The sequence below is a fragment of the Eucyclogobius newberryi genome, unplaced genomic scaffold (assembly GCF_026437365.1).
Source record: "Eucyclogobius newberryi isolate DKJ021-1_F unplaced genomic scaffold, fEucNew1.0.hap1 SCAF_21, whole genome shotgun sequence".
In the NCBI taxonomy this organism is placed as follows: Eukaryota; Metazoa; Chordata; class Actinopteri; order Gobiiformes; family Gobiidae; genus Eucyclogobius; species Eucyclogobius newberryi.
This window is the reverse complement of record NW_027315846.1, coordinates 7,765,497-7,788,410: the sequence shown is the minus strand read 5'-3', so window position 1 is coordinate 7,788,410 and position 22,914 is coordinate 7,765,497. Positions and strand designations below refer to the sequence as shown.

The 22,914-nt window shown below is 39.2% G+C and overlaps 1 protein-coding gene across 1 annotated transcript in view; it reads left to right on the top strand.

Annotated features, from left to right (window-relative positions):
• Positions 1-22,914, top strand: part of gabrr2a (gamma-aminobutyric acid type A receptor subunit rho2a) — a 100,546-nt gene that overhangs the window by 33,566 nt on the left and 44,066 nt on the right. Inside the window, exons 3-4 of the mRNA XM_072458411.1 lie at positions 15,026-15,093; positions 19,760-19,983. Coding sequence (XP_072314512.1) covers positions 15,026-15,093; positions 19,760-19,983 — 292 coding nt within the window. The remainder of the gene's footprint in view (positions 1-15,025; positions 15,094-19,759; positions 19,984-22,914) is intronic.

Here is a 22,914-nt window from a genome sequence, read left to right as displayed (position 1 = left end):
CAAATAAAATAAGATATAAATGGATTTCACCAGATTTTTTAACTTGATTACAAGATTTTAAAAAAAATATTTTTTTTAGAAGAATTAGACACAGCTTTTAAAGAAGAATTGTCAAAACCCCTCAAAATGATGATTTTCCTCTGTGCAGAGCGTTTCCAATGAGAGTAAATCAGACAACAATTCTTAGCTTCACAGAGAAGTCAGTCATGTGTTTGTTCTCCAGTGTTCATCAGGAACAGTGTCAGTTTGAAATGTGGGACATTTTAGTCGAGCGTTTTAGGGGAAATAGGCCCTGATGGAGCAGAGTTGGCTGTATGTTTACTATGGATACTACTCGTGTCTTCCAAGGGCAAGGCAAGTTTATTTTTAGAGCACAATTCATACACAAGGCAGTTCAAAATGCTTCACACAACTGGAAAAACAATGCATTCAGGTCACAAAACATGACAGAAATCACAAAACAGATTAAATAAAAGAGAAGCGTGCAAATAAAATCCTTTCAGTCATATGCACAGCTAAACAAAACTGTTTTTAGCTTCGATTTGAACATGCTAATTATAAAATCAAGGCTATAACAACATTGATGCTTTGTTCAAAACAACTTGTGAAAGCAAAAATCTTTGGCTCAGTTTTTCACTTAAATGTACAATATTTAGCTTTGTTTAATACAGTACTTTAGAATAGAATCGTTAATGTTTTTATGTGCTCCGTCTAAAAATGGCTAAATTATGACAATTTTACTCCTTCCTTCAATACAATGCTGTACATTTGTTGCTTTTTTTTTCAAAATCTAAAATAAAGGTGTCTCCCAAATTTGTTATCGGAAAATTACAATGTATTATACCTAGACAAAATCTGTTTCTGAGTGAACTTTTTAGGTTGCCATATAGTACTTTTTTTGCGTCACACGTTCGAGCAATTATAGAAAGAATTCCAATTACCCAGAGCCAAAAAAAGAAAGCATCCAGTGATTGCCGCAAACTTACGGGCCCATTGTTTAAATCAGATGGAATAATTGCACTGCTGAAAGAGAAGAAATCATTATTTTGTTTGTTCATCAATCCGATCCAGCCTCGGAACATGTTTTTTCCCCCGACGGATAAAATGTGACTTCTTCATGTGACAATTCTTAAGCTCGGCGTTAAGACATAATCACTGCGCCGAGTCCAATTTTCCCAGGCAGATCCGACGCATCAGTTCACAGGGAGCGGCGGAATCCATCTAATCCATTCTTTATCGACAGTATCGCGGCTCCCTCTGCACCGCCGACACCCCGTTTACTCTTTACGCCGAGGAAAGGACGTAAAAGAATCACTGCAGATGAACAAAATATGGACAATGTGATCGCAACGAAGCCCGAAAATTATAAAAGAGCTTCATATCCGTCTGTTTGTAGCACATTCCCCTTATTTTCCGGACATTTTTCATAGTTGTGGCCGGGGTGCGACTTATACTTATATTTATACTTAAATACTTATACTCCGGAGCGACTTATATGTGATATTATTTGTTATTTTCACACTTGCAACCACATTTCATACTCCAGTGCGACTTATATATGTTTTTTTCTTCTCTATTATGCATTTTTTGCCTGGTGCGACTTATACTCCAGTGCGACTTATAGTCCAGAAAACTGTATTTCATCATTCAGGGGAATTGAAAAAGTGAAAGAAAGTGGATTAAGGATTTTACTGTCGCTCAATCAATCACATGTATTTATAGAGCACAATTCAAAGTATAGAAATAAAAAACAGTGTATGTCAAAATAGATAAATAAAAACATAAAAGCAAATTAACATGGCATTTAAAATATTAAAAACCATAGGTGTGGCTAAACTTTAGCTTAGATTTAAACACACATTTACTTTCTTTTATCGTACAGGAAGTAGGGGAATCGAAAATGTGAAATTACTGTTTACTGTTGGGTCGTGGTGTCAATAATTGTGAGTCATTGTAAAGTTGTGTTGTTTCTTATTATAATGTTGTTGTCGAGATATACTTAGAGGTACTGCTACTGTAAATTGTACTGATTATCTTTGTGTTTAAATGGTGTAGTTGGAATTAGATTAACACAATTTAGCATTTAATATAAGATTGTTGCAATATAATGTCAGAAAAACTATAGTTATTGACAAGTTTTGAAAAAAAAGCCTGCTCAATTGGTTAAAATGTATTTGTTTGCAGCTGCATCCGTTTAAAAAAAATAAAATATGGAAATATGCTTAAAGGTCACAATAAGTGCTTTTATTCAATCGTTTTGTTTATGAGCAGAGTTCAGATATTTTAGTCGTTTTTGTGTTTTGTGAATGGCAATTTATAAAGGTCTGCATTGTTTATGTTCAGGAAACTAATAATTGATGGACATTTTAAATTGTTTTTGCGAAGACCAACATAAATCAAATCAAAAAGAGTGAGAAAAGTATTGCAATTACTTAGTTTGTCTTATCGCCGAGTGCTTAGGTCTTTTTTTCCCCTTTTACACAAATTGCAAAGTTATTTAGTGAATTGATTAGCTTTGAATTACCATATTTTCCAGACTATTAGTCACACGTTTTTTCATAGTTTTGGCCGGGGTGCGACAGAGCGACTTATATGTGATATTATTCATTATTTTCACACTGGCAACCACAAGAGGGCGCTCTAGGCTCTAAGCGACGCAGAAGAAGAATCGGCACTTCCTCTGGAGTTTGTGGAGTTGTCTATTCTCTGAGCCACAGACTTTAAAGCAGCTCTGCTCGTGTACAAGTGTCTGCATGGCCTAGCACCAAAGTACATCTGAACCATCTCGGATTCTGAGGACCTCAGGGACTGGCCTCCTGCTGGTGCCAGAGTCAGGACTAAATATGGACCGGCCTCCTGCTGGTGCCAGAGTCAGGACTAAACATGGACCGGCCTCCTGCTGGTGCCAGAGTCAGGACTAAACATGGACCGGCCTCCTGCAGGTGCCCAGAGTCAGGACTAAACATGGACCGGCCTCCTGCAGGTGCCAGAGTCAGGACTAAACAGGGACCGGCCTCCTGCTGGTGCCAGAGTCAGGACTAAACATGGGGAATCTGCGTTTCAGTTTTATGCAGCTAAAATCTTGAACAGTCTTCCTGAAGATGTGAGACAGGTTCTACTCTGACAATGTTTAAATCTAAGCTAAAACAGTTTTGTTTAGCTGCATATGACTGAAAGGATTTTTCTTTGTGCTCTTCTCTTTTATAACTTAAATTGTTTTGTGATTTCATTAGTTTAGACAATCAGTTGGACTGATTTAAAAGGGAGCTGGGACTCCGAAAACACGTTTCCCTTTGTGGCTAGGTGTTTTTATTTTTTTATTCTCTTAATTAGTTAATTTTATTGTATTTCTGTTTCTGTAATTTCTTTGTGAATTGAATGCATTTTTCCTGCTGTGAAGCACTTTGAATTGCCTTGTGTATGAAATGTGCTCTACAAATAAACTTGCCTTGTTTAGAAGTGACACAGAGGAAGAAGAATTCAATGGATTTAGTGATTTGGGGTAAAACTGATGGTTTGGTAAACTTGTTAGCATGTTCTTTATGCTATAGTTATCTGAATCACTGTTCATATGTTACGTTAACATACCAGACACTTACCACAGTTCTGTCTGTGCCTCATGTAGCTGAAGCTGTTAGCGTTAGCATAAGTACACCTGAAATTTACATATTATTAAAAAAAAACTTTATTGTTTTTACAGACAATTCAAATACTACTCGCACGTAGTATTCCCCTCCGTTTGTGTGACATCTTCACTCTCAGTACATCATTTTACACAGTTCTATAGTTCATAGTCGGCGCATGACCGCGGTTCACAGTGAAACACAGAGGCCAATTTGAAGTTGCGTTTGGTTTAGTCACGGCGCCCGACCTCCTCCGTGTGTGGCTCCTCTCCGCGGTGTCCATCAAAATCACACACTCGCAGGCGGGCCAGCCTACTCACTTTATGACCTATCAGACTCTCGTTCTATCAGAGGGGATCGATACGCAGCAGCAGCTCAAAAGCAATCCATTTAAACTGTCCAAATGTTTACTCCGAGTACTCGTTATTCGAGGTTACTGGATTTAGCCATTTCTCGAACGCACTGAGACAATCGATATCAATTCAAATGGCCAAATTGCGTTAAGCAGGGTTAGTAATAGCCCATGTTGTATGCAAGTTCATTTCATTTTCTTTATGTATACAGGGAAAACCCAATGAGAAAATGTATTTTTTTCATGTGTACCCTGTTAAAACACACATTTACACATACAATATGAGATGAAATTATATAAAACGAGTGTGGGAAGACCTTGACCAGTTATTTAAAACCATCAAAAGGCATAAACTGATTTAATTTAAAGAGTGTTTTGTTCCACATGAGCAAAGTCGTGACCTTTTTATTAATATTCACCTTATTCCGCCCACTTTTACTTCAGACTGCTACTGAGCTGTTTATTCATTCAAAGGGAGAACTGGAGAAAAGTCTCTACAACAATACGATATAAAGTAGTTTGATTTGTTTAAACTGTTCATGTTTGTCTGGGGGGCTTGAAAGCTCAGAATGAGGTGTTCCAGTCGTCCTCGGAGACCGGGAACTCGGAGTGTCGTTTCCTCAGAGTTCCTGTGTTCCAGTCGTCAAGTATTAAGAATAATGACCAGTAACAACTCAAACCAAGTCATGCAAACGAGTGAAAGTGCCCTAACGAGTCAAAACCGCGGGTCCATTTACTGTCAGCTAATGTGTCGACCCGGACATTGTTTTGTAAGTCTGAGAGTGAATTAACTTTTGAATTATGCCAAGTTCTCAAAATGGCAATTATGCATAAACAGAAAGCTAAAATCCAAAGGCAAAAAGGCCATTACGTTGTAATAATTTGCCAAATCATAATGGAAGCTGTTTTTTGTTGCCGCCATGGGTATAAAGAAAGCAGCAGAGTGAAAAATAACAGATAATTGGGTCACGAGTATAGACGGTATGTTCAGACTCTACAACGAGCACCGTTAGCCCTGAACATGTGTCATTTAGCTTTCATAATCATGTGCAATACTGTCATAATCATGTGCAATACCGTTATAATATGCAATACTGTCAATATCATGTGCAATACTGTCATAATCATGTGCAATACTGTCATAATCATGTGCAATACTGTTATAACCATGTGCAATATTGACATAATCATGTGCAATACTGTCATAATCATGTGCAATACTGCCATAATCATGTGCAATACTGCCATAATCATGTGCAATACTGTTATAATCATGTGCAATATTGTCATAATCATGTGCATTACTGTCATAATCATGTGCAATACTATCATATTCATGTACAATACAGCCATACTGTCATATGCATGTGCAATACTGCCATAATCATGTGCAATACTGCCATAATCATGTGCAATACTGTTATAATCATGTGCAATACTGTTATAATCATGTGCAATATTGTCATAATCATGTGCAATACTATCATATTCATGTACAATACAGCCATAACAATACACAATACTGTCATATGCATGTGCAATACTGCCATAATCATGTGCAATACTGCCATAATCATGTGCAATACTGTTATAATCATGTGCAATATTGTCATAATCATGTGCAATACTATCATATGCATGTGCAATACTGACATAATCATGTGTACAATATAGTCATAATCATGTCCAATATTGTCATAATGTCAATCTTCCTGGTGCAATAGTTTCCGCCCGTACAACAGCTGTAAATAGGAGTTTTTTTTTTTATAATAAGAGTTTTTTTTTAATTATTATTATACTTCTGTGCCTAATCTGTTTTTGAGACTAATCTCTTTTGCAAGATTGAAATTTCCCCATTGTGGGACCAATAAAGGTTATCTTATCTTATCTTATCTTATCTTATTTTTGCTTTTGTGTTGAGACTTGTAACAACATTCACAGGACCTGCTCACCCGGCCTCGAAGGGAGTCACAGCCCAGTGTCTCCCGGGGCTACAACCGAACAGAGGGAGAGGACAGAACGTTAATCCAGTTTACCGAAAAGCAATTAGAAAACAGATCTTTTTTTTTTTTTTGCATTGTCAAAAGTCATAAAGAAAATTGACTTATCCTAAAATGAGATAGAACTAATGTATTCGACCTCCCTGCGACCCACAAGTAGAAAATGAGTCGCCGAGCATGAATAATGAACAGTGGAAACCATAATGAAATCAACGTTATTCAAATGGAAAAGTTCCATATTGGACTCAAACAGTGCTGGGCCATGAAAGTGACTTAAGGTTCATGAACATAGACAATACAGATTAGGGCTCGACAATATTACAAAACTAACAATTTCATGAACATAAGCAAGAGTGATGTTCAAGAAGCGCCATTAAACACAAATAATAGTCCCAACTTATTCATCCAAACTCAGCTCCACGCCGCATGCTTTTACGTGGAAAGTCTTATGTGTACTGTCATGATCTGCAATACTGTCATTATCATGTGCAATGCTGTTATAATCATGTGCAATACTGTCATAATCATGTGCAATACTGTTATAATCATGTGCAATACTGTCATAATCATGTGCAATACTGTCATAATCATGTGCAATACTGTTATAATCATGTGCAATACTGTCATAATCATGTGCAATACTGTTATAATCATGTGCAATACTATCATAATCATGTGCAATACTGTTATAATCATGTGCAATACTGTCATAATCATGTACAATACTGTTATAATCATGTGCAATAATATCATAAGCATGTGCAATACTGTTATAATCATGTGCAATACTATAATCATATGTGATACTGCCATAATCATGTGCAATACTGTCTTAATGATGTGCAATACTGTCATAATCATGTGCAATACTATCATAATCAATATGCGATACTGTCATAATCATGTGCAATACTGTCATAATCATGTGCAATACTATCATAATCAATATGCGATACTGTCATAATCATGTGCAATACTGTAATAAGCATGTGCAATACTGTCATAATCATGTGCAATACTGTAATAACATACATACATCTAAAGACACAAGCGTGATCGTCGGCTCCGTTAAAACCCAAAGTGACACGTCTTAAACCCTGGATGCCTTTGTCGCGGTTGGGCTCATTGTAATCCCAGACGCCGCTCTCACATTTGAAACGCTTCGGTCACTTTTAATCTACCTTTTAGCGTCCGTGCTAATCTCCCCCGGATTACCACTGTGTACATAAGTGACGCAAAGTGCTTCGAACCTTTTCTAAATCGTCGCTCTCAGATGGAGCCTGATACTTGAAAGGCTTATGTAATTCGCGGCGCTTATGGAGAGGTCAAAGGTCGTCTGTCTGGAGCGGTAATATCAGGCGTATACATCTCGTTATGGTGAAGAGAAGCATATGCAAATACAGAGGGCTTTTTGGACAACTGTCAGGGGCAGGGAGTGACCGCAGCACGTTTTAAGAGGCCGTCGTCGGGGCTGAAGCTATAAAACATGCACGCTGGGATGAGGAGGCCCCGTGTTCGCAACTGAGCCACTGAGGCGTTGTTCCAAGGAGGAGATTTACATAAATTTGTTTGGTTTTGGAAAAGAAGATGCTGAGATTTGGAAAACGTCTGTATATCTGAACTTGGCGACTCCTGACGAACGGAAAAGAAGTGTCACAACTTCAGCCAGGCTTTAGTTGTTTTTTCATTGGTCTATCCCCTTCAGTGCCACTCCAACCAATCAGAGAGCAGACTCTGCCACCCTCTCCTGCTCTCCACTAATTACTGATCACATTCACTTGGCCTGCCCCACCTCAGTATGTGTACCGGCCCATTTCCCTCTGTTCCCTGCCAGATTGTCTCGTGTGTTACCGTAGCTCCCAGCAACCAGTTATTCTATTATTTTCTAGTTTTGACCTGCCTTTTTGGACTTTGGACCATCTTTTGCCCCATTCTGGATTTGTCTGCCACGTGTTACATCCTTGTTTTCATCTCTGCTGGTAATAAATATCCTAAACCTGAACTGTTTCCTGTGTCGTACATTTGGGTTCTTGCCTGCCATTTTGTGACTCCTGACAAGAAGATCGTTTAAAAGTGTTATTCATTGTCAAGGGGAACAAGAAAGTAAGGATTCTCTTCCAGCTCACTCGTCACAGCGGGATTGCAGGTTCAACACCCCTGGCTTCTGTGCGGAGTCTCTCTCTCTCGTTTCTCTCTGGTTTCATCAACCCCAAAACATGCAGCGTAAAACCTGCAGCTAAAGGTCCTGACCAAGCTGCGCTCCTGGTCCGGAGCTGTCTCCGAGCACCGCACTGCATCTGCTCACCGCTCCTGACAGGTTGCCCCGGCGGCACCGGTTGAAGAAGTCAAGAATGAATTCCCCTCACAGTATAACTTAACCTTAAACTTTTGTTGAGCAAAGATCTGGAACAGTCTGGCTGAAAATGTGAGACGGTCTGTGTTCAAATCCACGCTCAAAACAGGTTTAGCTGTGCCATCTATCCATCTTTTTATTATTCATCTTATTCATCTGCTTATCCGGGGCCGGGTTGCGGGGGGGAAGTGTCTGGGGATAGAGGTATAGAGTGTTTGGGGAGAGTAAGGTGTCTTGGGAGAGGGAAGTTTGGGAGTCCCTGCTTAGACTGCTGCCCCCGCGACCCGTTTAGCTGTGCTTTTGACTGAAATTCATCCATTTTTACCATCATTATGCTTTTATTTTGTAACGTTCTTCTATATTGTCCTGCGATTTCAATGTGATGGTTGTAAATTGTGCACTACCTATACCTATTTTTTTTTTTTTTTAATCAAATTGCTCATCACCGTACATAATATTCTCTTCTGCTCTGTCCTTGATCACTTCATCTGACAAAATACAAACCAACTCAACCAATTCAGAACAGCCACAAAGAGATTCACCGATCGAGCCATCAAATCCTTGTACTTCTAATTGTCCCGTTTAATAACACTTTTGCACCTTCTTTTGACACTATTGGAGCTATTTACATCGAGGAACCGTCATCACCCGTTCTAATATACTCATACAGCAGGACCCAAGGACACATGCCTCTGTAGCAGGAAACAATACTCATAATTATGCACTCTCTTCCTCCTTCATGAAGTTATCCGTGTTACTCAGTGGTCATAATATACTGCTTGATCCATTTAAACTTATGAACTTGTCAAAGGGTCTATTATTAGGAGTCCCGGGAGCTTTGGCAGCAAGACCAACGCTATTAGCCGGACTCTCTGGCACAGGCTCTTGTGAATATGGCGCGCGGACAAATTCCAGATTACTTTTTTTGGGTCAGGCGTTCTTCCTACTTCCTGTTGACTCGATGTGATGCGCGATGTGTTGCGAGCCGTCACTCAAACAGCGCTCTAAGGGAAACAGCTGCCAGCTTCTGCAGCGCTGAAACAAACTAGGACAAGCAGTAATAACAGAGGAAATACTGCTGCTATTAGTTATCATCAATATTTTAAAAAGTGTTTACTCTCTCGAGCGTCCTCTATGAATTTTAATGTTTGCCTGGTCTTCGGAGACAAAGATTCTGCTCGGTTTAGTGTTGTTTTTGCGTAATGTATTGTTCTATTGTGAGTACATGTGCAGAATGTTGTCATGATAGAGAGAGTATTTTCACAGTAACTGCTCGATCTACTTTATTCGCTTGGAAGTGTAAAAAAAAGGGTCTTTGTCGCTTTAAGTTTTTGCAAGGTCCACTAAAAACGTATTGAGTATAAAATCCTTGAAAAATGACGCGTTACCGTGACAGCAAAGTACTTCATCTAGCGTGGAACTAGACTTAAAGGAAAACTGGGTAACCTTTTTCTTGTTCTGTAGCAGTTTTAGATACATTTTTATACGTGGACACTTACATTTTTGGAAGAGTCAACAATTAATAAAAGCTCAGTCGACTTCTGTTTGATTTCTTGTTAGACTTTGCACTTCCCTCTCCACAGGATTCATTTTTGTCTAATTTCTGTCTTGTCTTGACAAAAAAGCCATTGTTCCACAGTAGAGCATATGACCGTTTCTCATGTTATCCTAATTATTACGTAGTTTTGGTGGGCTAGTAGCTGGGGTAATTATTTATGATAGTTTGTGAAGGAAAACTGCAAAATAAAAGTTGGAAATTGCAGGAATTAAAGCTGAATTTGAAGTCCCTCTACGTCATCAATGAGCGACACAACATTAAAAAACGCAACTGACACAATTTCCTGACACTTTAAGCAGTCATTTAACAAAATAAAGTTGTTACAAGGTATTATCATTTGTAAAAACTGTAATTATTGTGTAATTTATATGGATTTTGGCCCTTAGTTGCTAGATAACAGTGAAATTACCACTACCCATTCATGGTTTTCAAGGATTTCTTCCTGATTTGAAAGATTTGAACAAAAGGACAATTATCATAGCAATAGCGCTATCTTGTACTTCCTGTTTCTAAAATTAACTAAATAAGATATATTTTGAATGGGGAAATTTCCTCACAAAATGTTCATATCAGGAAGGAATCTTTTGCTTGAAACACATGAAGATCCGGTTGTGTCGATTTTATCTGATCTCGAGTGCTGGTGTTTTTTAAGATATACTGCAGACAGACGCTTCTCGAGCTTTATTCAGAGTCGAACAGACAGGAGATGTTTTCTAAGGCAGAGGAATATAAAAGCCCTCTTCACTCCTATGCATGCTTTTTCTCTCAGTCTAAATGTACAGACCAATGTGAAGACCTCGCTTTGAATATATCATATGCCGGTGATTTATCTCTGAAATATACATGTTTTCAGCTTATTCTAATAAAACTTACACATTCATACAGTCAGACACATTTATGGTAACAGAATGGTACTCGAACAGTCTCAAGGGAAAACCTAAAAATGCCAGCACAAATCAACAGTACAGACCGTGGAACATTCCAGGCAAGACAATCCCCACGGAGACCAGCAGGTGGCCAACCCTCCGCCTCAAAAGTTCAGCGTCTGCGGCGCTTTGAGACGTAGTTTGTGGAAGTAATTGATTTCATTTCACCTCGGAGTCCAAGGCTGAATCATTCTTGAAAACCACATTACTTTTAACCAGCAGCGGTTTATTGTTTTGTTAAAAATCAATGGAAAAAAACATCTCTGACTGCAGTTACCATGATTAGTTTCAGATTATTTTGTTGACTTCCCTCTTTTGAATGTCCAAAGCAGTGCAATCAGTTTGTCCCTCACTGATAAGGAAAGGGAAGACACACGTATAATCCCTCCAGAGATGAACAAACCTTAAACGGATAAATGGATTTGAGTCTGTCACAAGGCGGGATGTGTTGTAAATGAAAGGTGAAGTTTATCATTGTGCATTTGTGAATACTTTTTCCTCATTGATCCGGCGCTGTTCCAAGATTGCTTGTTTTTGTTGCCATTACCTGTGTGCCACATTAGATGAGAACATGAACTTGAACAAATAAACAAACAGTTACAGATCTGAATGGGAAAAAGCAGCATGCTTCCCCTAATGTAGGGGTGAGCAATTATTTTCCTCCGAGGGCCATATTCGAATCCAGGCAAGAAGCGGGGGCCGGCCCACGATCATTGGTGTGATTTTTTTTTTTTTTAATATCAAGTAAAATATAAAGTTTCTGTCAAATATAGGTTATTTAATCTATTATTTAATTCATTTAATGTCATATTTATTAAGGATACAAGTTCAGACAGATGCCTAAGGGCAAAAAAAAGAAAATATATATATATATTCTTAAAAAATTTTATTATTACTTGGCATGTTTGGCGGGCCGGATTATAAAGACAAACGGGCCGTATGTGGCCCGCGGGCCGCAGTTTGCCCACCCCTTCCCTAATGCATAACAAAGAAGGAATTTCATATTTTTTAACACATGACTTTATTTCAGTTTATTTTAATGCTGTGCTTATGGATAAACCAAAATCACAACAGCAGTTGCCTAGATGGGCGACAATGAAATAGAAAAAAAAACAGTAGCAAATGGATAACCCAGGATCCGTTGTCCTTACACACTCTTTCTGTGAGGAAAAACTATAAAAAACAACAAGTGGAAACATCGGGGAGAACAAGAGTGAAAGAGAGTCGCTGCTCTCATGGACGGACAGCATCAGCATCAGCATCAGCATCAGCATCAGCATCAGCATCAGCATCAGCATCAGCATCAGCATCAGCATCAGCATCAGCATCAGCATCAGCATCAGCAGTGAATGAAAGATTACAACTCACCGAGAGGAGTGGAAGAAAGAGGAAAACATGTGGACAGCAGAGGATAGTGCTCAAGCTGCCATACGTGCCCCAGCCTAGTCGCTCCTAGGGCAGTGAAGCTTCTCCTCTCTTTCTGTTCCTCGCTGGCCTGACCATAAGCAATTTCAAAGAGGAACGTTTAAGCTTGATTGTAGATGTGTCACCTTCTTTAACATGGACACGGAGATGATTCAATAATTAACACAAGAGCTTGGTAGTTAAACGCTCTACTTCCTATTGTGCTTTACTTTGACTCCTGACAAAACAAGTTACATTCACACAGAAGACACGACCCGTTAGAGAGCATAATTATGACCGGTTTTCTTGTTCGATTACAACTGTCAAGTGGAAAAAGTCAATTAATTAGGATATAGCACAATTTAAAAAAAAAAAATTAAAGCCTTTATCTTTGTCAGCGATACAAATAATGTAAAGTTAACGAGACATAAAAAATACAGCTAAAAGTACTTAACATATAGGTGTATATATGAGTATGGATTCAATTCCAAACAATTCTACACTATTATTATGATTATAGTTTGTACCTGAATAAATCAATTCATCAAAAATAAAGAATTAAACAAACGATTTTGACATCCCTATTGGCAACTTTAGTCCAGGCACCATCTTAGTCTATACTGAAAGATAGCAGCCTCCAGTATTGCACAGGATTTCCATATATGGGCTTCAGTGCATTGTCCCAGCTGCAAGGCCCAACACATAATGGAAAGCCCTGATCACCCTGAGGAGTTGGAACTTAGTGAGCCAAAGCATCCTTATCTCCGACGAGGATGAACACTCTTCAATACGGCTCGGGCGTTTCCGCATCGTTAGGCGCGAGCTTAAGCCGTGATCTCGTTTATTATATCGTATTGCGCGTGTGTGTGTGTATTGTGCGCCTGTCAACACTCGCTGCAAATCGATCTCTCTTTATGGCGATGATAAAGTTGAAATGGAGAGATTCACCGCTTTTTGAAAGAAATACTCAAATTTTAGCGACTCCGCAAACGTTTCACCTTTCGCTCCGCAAACCTGGCGCGTCAATCTTCCTCCGATGGCGTGTCGTCGGGGTGGAACAATGGCACCGCTTCCTGACGCTAATGTGAAAAAAATGACTTTCGTTTAAGCTGAGAGAAGTTTCATGCGGACAAAGCCGGTAATTACAGCGATATTGACCATAAACCAGGTCGAATAGTCTACGTTCTTGACACCTCGTCGGCAAATCCCACCATTCCGACCCGTCATTCCGCTCAATTTCAAGCCACGGAGATGCTAAAATATTATACTATTACTGTTAGACTTGTGTGTCGCTTTCCTTTAGCGGTGTGGCCCGCGGCGACGTCACGTAATCCCATCGAGTTCTTTGCCAGCGACGGATGGACATTTATAACCTAATAAAACGTTTCAAAGCAATGTTTATCGCGGTGTCGCTGTAGGGCGTTTTTAGTGTAATTGTCCCAACTATCAGCAGATTCACAGAACCCACAGCATTTGCATTCATTAGTTTGCGCTGTGGACAGAAGGCGCCAGACAGCGACTTGTCCCGAAGGCAAACAACGGCAAGACACAGGGAATTGGGTTAAGTGATGATACGAAAGCGGCTCGAGGATACTGAGCTTTGTTCTGATACAGCTCGACTGCTTAGACTGTAACTGTATTAACGTTGTGTGAGATTACTGTCATTTTAGAGCTTTTTTGTTACTGGAACTTTTTTGTACTTTGTAGGTTAGCAATAAACGCAGTTATAGTTATAGCTAAGTAATATGGGAATAGTAAGAACTGTATTTTCCGGTCGCACCAGCCAAAAAATGCATAATAGAGAAGAAAAAAACACATATATAAGTCGCACTAGAGAATAAGTCGCATTTTTTGGGGCAAATTATTTGATAAAATCCAGGACCAAGAACAGATATTTCACCTTGAAATGCAATTTAAAATAACAGATTAGAGAAGATGGTGAATAGGTGTACGTATGCTAACGCTAACACCTTCAGCTACATGAGGCACAGACAGAACTGTGGTAAGTGTCTGGTATGTTAACGTAACATATGAACAGTTATTCAGATAACTATAGCATAAAGAACATGCTAACAAGTTTACCAAAGCATCAGTTTTACCCCAAATCACTAAATCCATTGAATTCTTCTTCCTCTGTGTCACTTCTAAACAACTCCACAAACTCCAGAGGAAGAGGAAGTGCAGATTCTTCTTCTGCGTCGCTTAGAGCCTAGAGCGCCCTCTTGTAGTTGCCAGTGTGAGAATAATCAAGATGTGACATGCCAGTGTCGCTCCAGAGTAAAAATTGCACACTGGCCAAACTATGAAAAAAAGTCTGGAAAATAAACTAAAAGTGTAACTAGTACGTATGAAAAAATGGTACTTCTGTCATTCTTCTTTATTTCACGGTGGTATTTATGGACTGGAAGATACTAATTTTCATCAGATTTATAAATCCTGGGAAATTTCTCTCTTAACATTGTTTAACCCTCAAAGATTGTATTCAGAATTTCAGTCAGTGAATTTACATTTGTTTTTTTCTCAGTTTAAAAATTCTTCCTGAAAACTTTTAAATATTCAATGTATATGGCATGTATTTTCAAGCCCTCATATTCAACTGTCTAAATGCATGTATTTCAAAGTGAAGGAGACGGTCAGAAGGAAGGGCCACATCATACTTTTTATACGAGCCTCAAAACAACATTTCTATATGTATCAAATGGCTTGAATAAAACGTGTCTTTTTCAGTTTTGCGGTTGCCCCGAACAGCCTCCCCGCAGCAGTCCCTGATGGCTCGCCTTTGTTCACGCTGTCCTTTTTTGCTTCGCAGGCCCAGCGATCCCGGTAGGCGTGGATGTGCAGGTGGAGAGCTTAGACAGCATCTCAGAAGTTGACATGGTAAGAAAGCTGCTCCCGCAAACAGCTCTCGGGGGTTTGGGTTGCATTTCTGACACAAACACATCAAAACGTCAATGAAATCTCAAGTTGGTTCACATCGACACGAGCTCCGCGATAAAAGCGACCGGGGACTGCGCTAGTACCTAACATGTAGACTAAGGCTGCGTTCACACGTTTGAGTCCAGTTGCATTTTGGTCCCAGTTCTTTGCCTGACCCGCCAGCCCCGCCCACAATCATTTTGAATGCGTCTCGGTCCTGACTCGGAGTCGTCAATAGCCAATGAGATTGTCGGTGTTCCATCTACCCACCAATTTACCAATCCCAGGCGCAGGTTTTAACGCGTCACACTAAGATACGGAAGTAGCTCTTCACCCCCGTTCCAAAACATTCAAGATGGTGGACCCGGCTCGTGACTGTTTTCTTCTGCTCTCGTTTCGGTTTGAACAATCAGGAAAGTCCGCTCTACTTGCCATGATGAACGTGCGTTAGATGTGGTTATACGAAGGGCGTCATCGCGATTCAGGAGACATTTTCTGCGTTTGGGGACGGATAACGCGGAACACGCCTTGTTGACATGGGCTACGTAATATCCGGTTAAGCGCGTTGCATTTTTGCGTCACTTCTGGGTTTATGTGATTGGTTCTGTCTCTGCTCTAAACTCCGCCCTAGAAATTGAACCTCAGCGGTCAAGCCCCAGACCCACACACAGTTTTGATAAGTAGTTTGCCAAAACGTGTTGGGAATGGCTGGTCAGGCAACCCAGTTCTAGTCCAGGTTTAGCTCTGGCCTTGTCCGTATTTAGTTCCGGATTTAGTCTTAGTTTGATACCGGTTTAAATGTGGTGTTTGTGCAAAATCTGCTCCCCGATGGCGCGGTGCACAAAGGGATTTTTGTTTTTTGGAAGCGAGTCTGTATCTCTGCCCTCGGTGGAAGCAGCTCAAAGCGATGGAAAAGTGGGTGGTTGTCATCATCTGTGATCTTACGAAAAAGGCGATGCACTGCTTTTTGTACAAGGAGCAGGGCTTTTAAGATTCATCTTCTCCCTGTTCCTTTTGTACATGCCAGAAATGATGCATGTTTTCTGTATAAAGTGGTGCTAACATAGAAGATGGCGCGAACAAATAAACAAATACACATTACTGTAAAGCAAGGGCAGCTGAGTTTGTGATTGAACTAGGATTTTGCCTCCTTCTCTGACGACTTTGTTAAGTTTGGCTTTGTTTTTTACAGTTAAGTGACCGAACCAAGAGATAATGTTCAGTACCAAAGCACTCTTGAAAAGTCTTTTCTGTATTTTTTAGTAAATACATTCACCGTGATCCTTAACATGAAGGACTAATCAGAAAATTGATCCTAGAGTTCAAATGAGTTCACTTGTTCTACTTCCTGTCCGTTTATGTGGCTGGAACAGAAGATCCGACAAGTCCGATTTCCTTTGTCTGGTGGAGCACATTTCTTTACTCTTGTTTAGCTGGAGATGACGGTCCTCAAACCATATCATAAGCTCAGTTGTAGAGTTGTTAACTTGCCACTGACAGGCCAGATCATCATTGTGTTTAATTAATGTCGGATGTTCTGTGTCAAATGTCATGTAAAGTGAAAACAACAAGGGTGATAAGATGCATCCTTGGGGGAGGACCTGAAAGAAACTGTGCTGAATCAAACACACGGTTAAGGTTCATCCAGATGTCCAGTCACTGTTTGTATGAGGGTCAAACTGGCATCTTGGAGAGGGATGTGAACCTAGAACAGGGCCAAACATTACTCAAACTGGGCAAAGACATTCAACTTATTTAATGACATTTCTGATTCAGTTTAAGATCATTTAGCCAGAAATTTGGTGAAAAAATATGCAAATTCTCTTCGCCAATTGAAGCAATGGATTGAATCAATTCAGAAATGCACCGATTAAGGGTTCTGGTGTAAACAAATACACTAGTAACAACTTGTAATATTAAGGTTGATATTCTGAATTCAAGTCTCGCTCTAAAACGTCCGATATTCAACAAAACCTGCTGCTGTAAGACGTGCTGCTGTGAGACCTGTAACGAAGAGCATTTTACCAAAAGACTGCATAATATTGCTTTGTACATCACTTTTGACAGTAATGTGAAAGTAAAAGTATGTGAAACTGAACTTAGTACTTTTTAGAGCACGTCAGCAGCTCCAAAAGCCCTGTTGGGACGCGCTGTTTTCTAATTAAACAACAAACACTCACAGTGGGTCAGTTTCCACCGAGGGATTTTGGTCCGGTCAGAATTCAAACGGTAAAACAGAACTCACGTTGCTAAAGAAACATGAAACAAGACAAATACCAGAAGTACAAGTTGGTAAAGTTAGTTGCCTCTAAAGTTGTTTGGGTAAAAAAGACACAATGTTACGATATTAAAGTTTAGTGTTACCATTATTATCACAATTTAATGTGTAATGTTATATATTTAAAAAAGCACTTCACATTTAGATTGAACTATGTGGAGTTTGAATCAGAACTCATTCAATTGTCACTTAAATTGTAATTTTTATTTAATTGAATATAGCATTTGAGGTTGATTGTAAAAATAAATTATACAAAAATGATTAAAAGCTATAACTCATTTAAGAGATTGTCATTAAGGAACTACTTACCTTTTCTTCTATTTTCTTCAGCTCAACTTTGCATATTGTACCGTTAACTCCTTTTATATTTCATTATTTTTTGTGAGCAGTTTTTGTTTCATGTGAGGTTGGCCCATATAGAAAACGGCGCAGATGGAAATGTTTACTCTTTTAAATATTTTAAGATAACTGAATTTGTGGATTTTTAATAGATCATCTTGCTTTGGATCATCATAAATTAATAAAATGGAAAAATGTGACATAATATACAGTATTTATTCATTTCTGAGTGTGCAATACGGCAGCTCTTCAGACGGTTATAACAACAGATTAACACAGCCTAATCTGTTAAATAAAAACTAAACTAAAAAGAATTGAATGGTCAAATGTGACAAAATATACAGTATTTATTAATTTTTAAGTCTGCAATATCGCAGCTCTTCAAACGGTTGTAACAACACATCAACACAACCTAATATATTACATAAAAACTAAACTAGAACTAATTAAATGTCAGCCACATTGTCAAGACCTCATACTTCCACCTCCGCCGCATCGCCAAAATCCGACACTGCCTCACCCTCCCCGCTGCTGAATCCCTCATCCATGCCTTCATCTCCTCCCGCCTCGACTACTGCAACTCCCTCCTCACTGGCATCTCCTCCCATTCCCTCCATAGACTCCAAATGGTCCAAAACTCCGCTGCCCGCCTCCTCACCCACACCCGGTCCCGTGATCACATCACTCCCGTTCTCCGCTCTCTCCACTGGCTCCCCATCAAGCAGCGCATAAACTTTAAAATACTCCTCCTCACCTTCAAAGCTCTTCACCACCTTGCCCCCCCCTACCTGTCTGACCTCCTCATCCCCCACCGCCCCACCCGAGCTCTCCGATCCTCCTCCTCTCTCACCCTGGCTGCACCAACATCCCGACTCAAAACTTTTGGCGACAGAGCATTCTCCCGAACAGCACCCCGACTCTGGAACTCCCTCCCCCAACCTGTCCGCCACTCTCCCTCACTCACAACATTCAAATCCCGCCTAAAAACATACCTCTTCACCCAAGCCTATGACCTCCCCTACCCCTAGCCTCCTCTACCCCATTGCCTACTCTTCTACCCCCTGTTACATCCCCATCTTTTTCTCTCTACTTCTTCTGTCTTGTTCATTTTATCTGTATATTAATGTGTATTGTACGTGTTGTCCCCCCCTGTCTGTAAATACCCCCCCTTTTTTATATATGTTCAGCGTCTTTGGGTCACTGAAAAGCGCTATATAAATAAAAGTTATTATTATTATTGTTATTAAAATGTGACATAATAAACAGTATTTATTCATGTTGGAGTGTGAAATATGGCAGCTCTTCAGACGGTTTTAACAACGCATTAACATAACCTAATATGTTAAAACAAAACTAAACTAAAAATAATTAAATTGAAAAATGTCACATAATATACAGTATTTATACATTTTTTGTGTATAATATGGCAGCTCTTGAGATGGTTATAACAACACAACCTAATATATGAAATAAAAACTAAACTAAAACTAAACTAGAACGAATTAAATGGAAAAATGTGACATAATAAACAGTATTTATTCATGTTTGAGTGTGCAATACAGCAGCTCTTGAGACAGTTATATCAACACAGACTAATATATGAAATAAAAACTAAACTTAGACTAATTAAATGGTAAAATGTGACAAAATATACAGTATTTATTCATGTTTGAGTGTATAATATGGCAGCTCTTCAGACAGTTATATCAACACAGCCTAATGTATGAAATAAAAACTAAACTAGAACTAATTAAATGGAAAAATGTGACATAATAAGCAGTATTTATTCAAGTTTGAGTGTGCAATACGGCAGCTCTTGAGACGGTTGTATCAACACAGCCTAATATATGATATAAAAACTAAACTTAGACTAATTAAATGGTAAAATGTGACATAATAAGCAGCATTTATTCATGTTTGAGTGTGCAATACAGCAGCTCTTGAGACGGTTATATCAACACAGCCTAATATATGAAATAAAACCTTGTATATGTTCTTTTTCCCGTCCAGGACTTCACCATGACGCTGTACCTGCGACACTACTGGAAGGACGAGCGTCTGTCCTTCTCCAGCTCCACCAACAAAAGCATGACATTCGACGGACGCCTGGTCAAAAAGATCTGGGTCCCCGACGTGTTCTTCGTCCACTCCAAACGGTCCTTCATCCACGACACCACCACGGACAACATCATGCTCCGAGTGTTCCCCGACGGACACGTGCTCTACAGTTTGAGGTTTGTGTCGCACGTTCGATGGCGGGCGATTTTAAAGGGCGTTTCGTGTTGTCGTTTGAGCGGCTTACGTCTCCGTCTTCTGTCACTCTGATATTGCACCGGGACAGAGGGTCGACCGTTTGGGACGGATTACATAGCAACCAACTGTTTCATTTTGGGTTTAAATATGTATTGTGTGTACATTTTATCTGCACAAGTGGGGAATTTTTAGTTATTTTTATTAGTAGTATTAGTATTATTATTATTGTTAGTAGTAGTAGTAGTAGTAGTAGTAGTAGTAGTCATAGTAGTAGTAGTAGTAGTAGTCATAGTAGTAGTAGTAGTAGTATTTTTCTTAGTATTAGTGTTATTATTATTATAGATGCTTTTATTTTGACACATTTAGTTACAATTCATGTCTTATTTTTGTAGTATGATTATTATTATGATGATGATGATGATGATTATTATTATTAGTAACAGTAGTAGTAGTAGTAGTAGTAGTAGTAGTAGTAGTAGTAGTAGTAGTAGTAGTATTTGTATTAGTATTAGTATTATTATAGATGCTTTTGACACATTTTGTAACAATTCAGTCTTATTATTTGAAAAAAAAATGTCATGGAATAGAAAAGAGTTTCAAGCAATCATCCTGCTGTTGTTAGTGGCAAAAAGTAGTTTCAATAGTATAGTTTATCAGGATTTTTTTCTGTTGCTGTATATTATTATTATTGTTGTGACGTGCATTTGTTTTCTCATGATTCTTGGCCTGATTGGATGAAAATTGGTGTCAGTGGCGTCTTTATCAATAAGAAAATGCTTTGCAAAATGTCTTACAATCTTCCAGTAATTGTTTTTCTCTCATTTAGCTGATTTCACAATAAAATGCATGTACAATGCTGTAAAGAGCCGTTATCTTAACTAGAATTAATTAAAGCCACCTGCAGTGGTAGAGACTCAATTATGTGACTTAAGTAAAAGTACAGAGACAAGAGCAAACTTGTAAAAGTACTGAAGTGACAATGTTACTTTTAGATTAAAAAGTCAATTGTGGGGATATTTTAATAATTTTAACTTAAAGGCAGTATGGACGATTTTTCGGCGATTTGAGAACGCAGGCGGGAGTGCGCATGCGCACTCCCCCGTGCGGACTGATACAACACACACGTGCGTTTGTTTATTAGCGCAACGGAGCGCATCACATCGTTCATCTCCCGTAGATTTCTGTCCACTTCTGCGTCAGCTCGAACTGTCTTTCTCCGTCTTCATTTTGCCCCGTACACTGAGGGAACTATATTATGATAGATCCATGCGCTTAGGCACGCGGAAACGTGGGGACGAGCCTGACGCGGCTGCAGGTGAGCGGTAGGTGCGTTTTATGATTGATACGTGGCAGGACTAATGATTTATCCACGCCACGAGGAAATATGATAAAAAATTTGCTGAAAAAAATCTGCCATACCACCTTTAACTATTAAAGAATTAAATGTTATGATCTTAATAAAGAATTGTGCACATTTTTTAGTCAATCAATTTTGCAGTGTTTCTAGACTTTTTATATGTATATTTTTGTTGTCAATATCATGTAATATATTATAAAATTCTATGACAACATACACAAATTCCTGCCTTAATCAAATTAATCGTGAACAAATAGTTTAAATGACTATTTGACAAATACTCGAATACTCTTATGACATGGTACTCATTTTACTTTTCAGTCCTTAAGCTATTTACTTAAGTTAAGGTGCACTTTATTGTCCCCACAGGGAAATTACTGTGTAAAGTATGGACACCTAAAGTATCACCAAAAATACAGTACTTTTACTTTTCTGCTTTGTTACTTTCCACCACTGAATACAGGTCCTCTGACTCACTCATAGTGTTAAAGATAGAGAACTGTTAAACATATTTTATTATTAGTAGAATGTATTTTATCACATGCAACTTGAAACTTGGTGTTACTGTGGCTATATATAATTGTATTTGGAAGACAAAGTGCAATGTTTTTTTTAATAACCTGTTCAATTGTTCACATTTTCTCTCTCATTTTGTCTTTTCCATATTAGTTTTTCTTTCTTTTTTTCTTTTTTTTTCATAAATAATCAGATTCTCTCACATCCGTATCCCCGATCATGTCAATAATCTGATAACCCCTGAAATCAGACAACGATCACATTTGTCAATCAGCTTTCCTTGGGCTGGCCATTGGCGCAGATTGGCAGCCACATTTCCATCAGTAAGCCCCACGGCAGTTGTGGCTATAAAAGGTTTACCATCGCTGAGAGACTTTATCTAGGCTTTATTTAAGCTTTTAAAGAGCAATTCAGCCAAGCTACAACGTTCCCATTCGTCTACATTCTTAATCAAACACCCTAAAAAAACAATGCAATCCGCAGTTATGGTATATTCTGGTACATACACAAAACTGCAGTGCGTGTTTCAGATTTGTGCTGAAAGCCGCTCCACCTCTGCCTTATGGATCGCCGCTCTGTGTCGTATCATCAAGTCCTGAGACAGATTGAAAAGCTCGGCGGTCTTCACCCAAACAAACATCTTTTGTTTGAGCGTTTTCGGGCTCCACAGATGCTCGTTCGCAGAAGAAATATTGAGCAGTTGTCACGTTGCGTCACCGAAATAACAGCCTTCAGCCTCCGTGTTGAGAATGGTGGGTTTTTCAAAGCCCGCCGTTCACCCGCAGCAGAGGCGTGGTGATTTAGAACGGGCCCCGGGACGCGTCTTTAGATTACGGGCCAGAGGTCGTAGAAAAGCACACAAAAAAGAGGACGTTCTCCGCGTGGTGTGATTTGTCTTTCAGCTGCAAAACGGGGTTCAAACCCGGCCGATGCGGTGAGTGGATTCTCATTTGTGCGGGGGGGGAACAAATCCCGTGGTCATGGAAACGATGTCAGTAGGTTTGAGGAGGAGAAGCAGAAACTGATCTACTGATCCGGA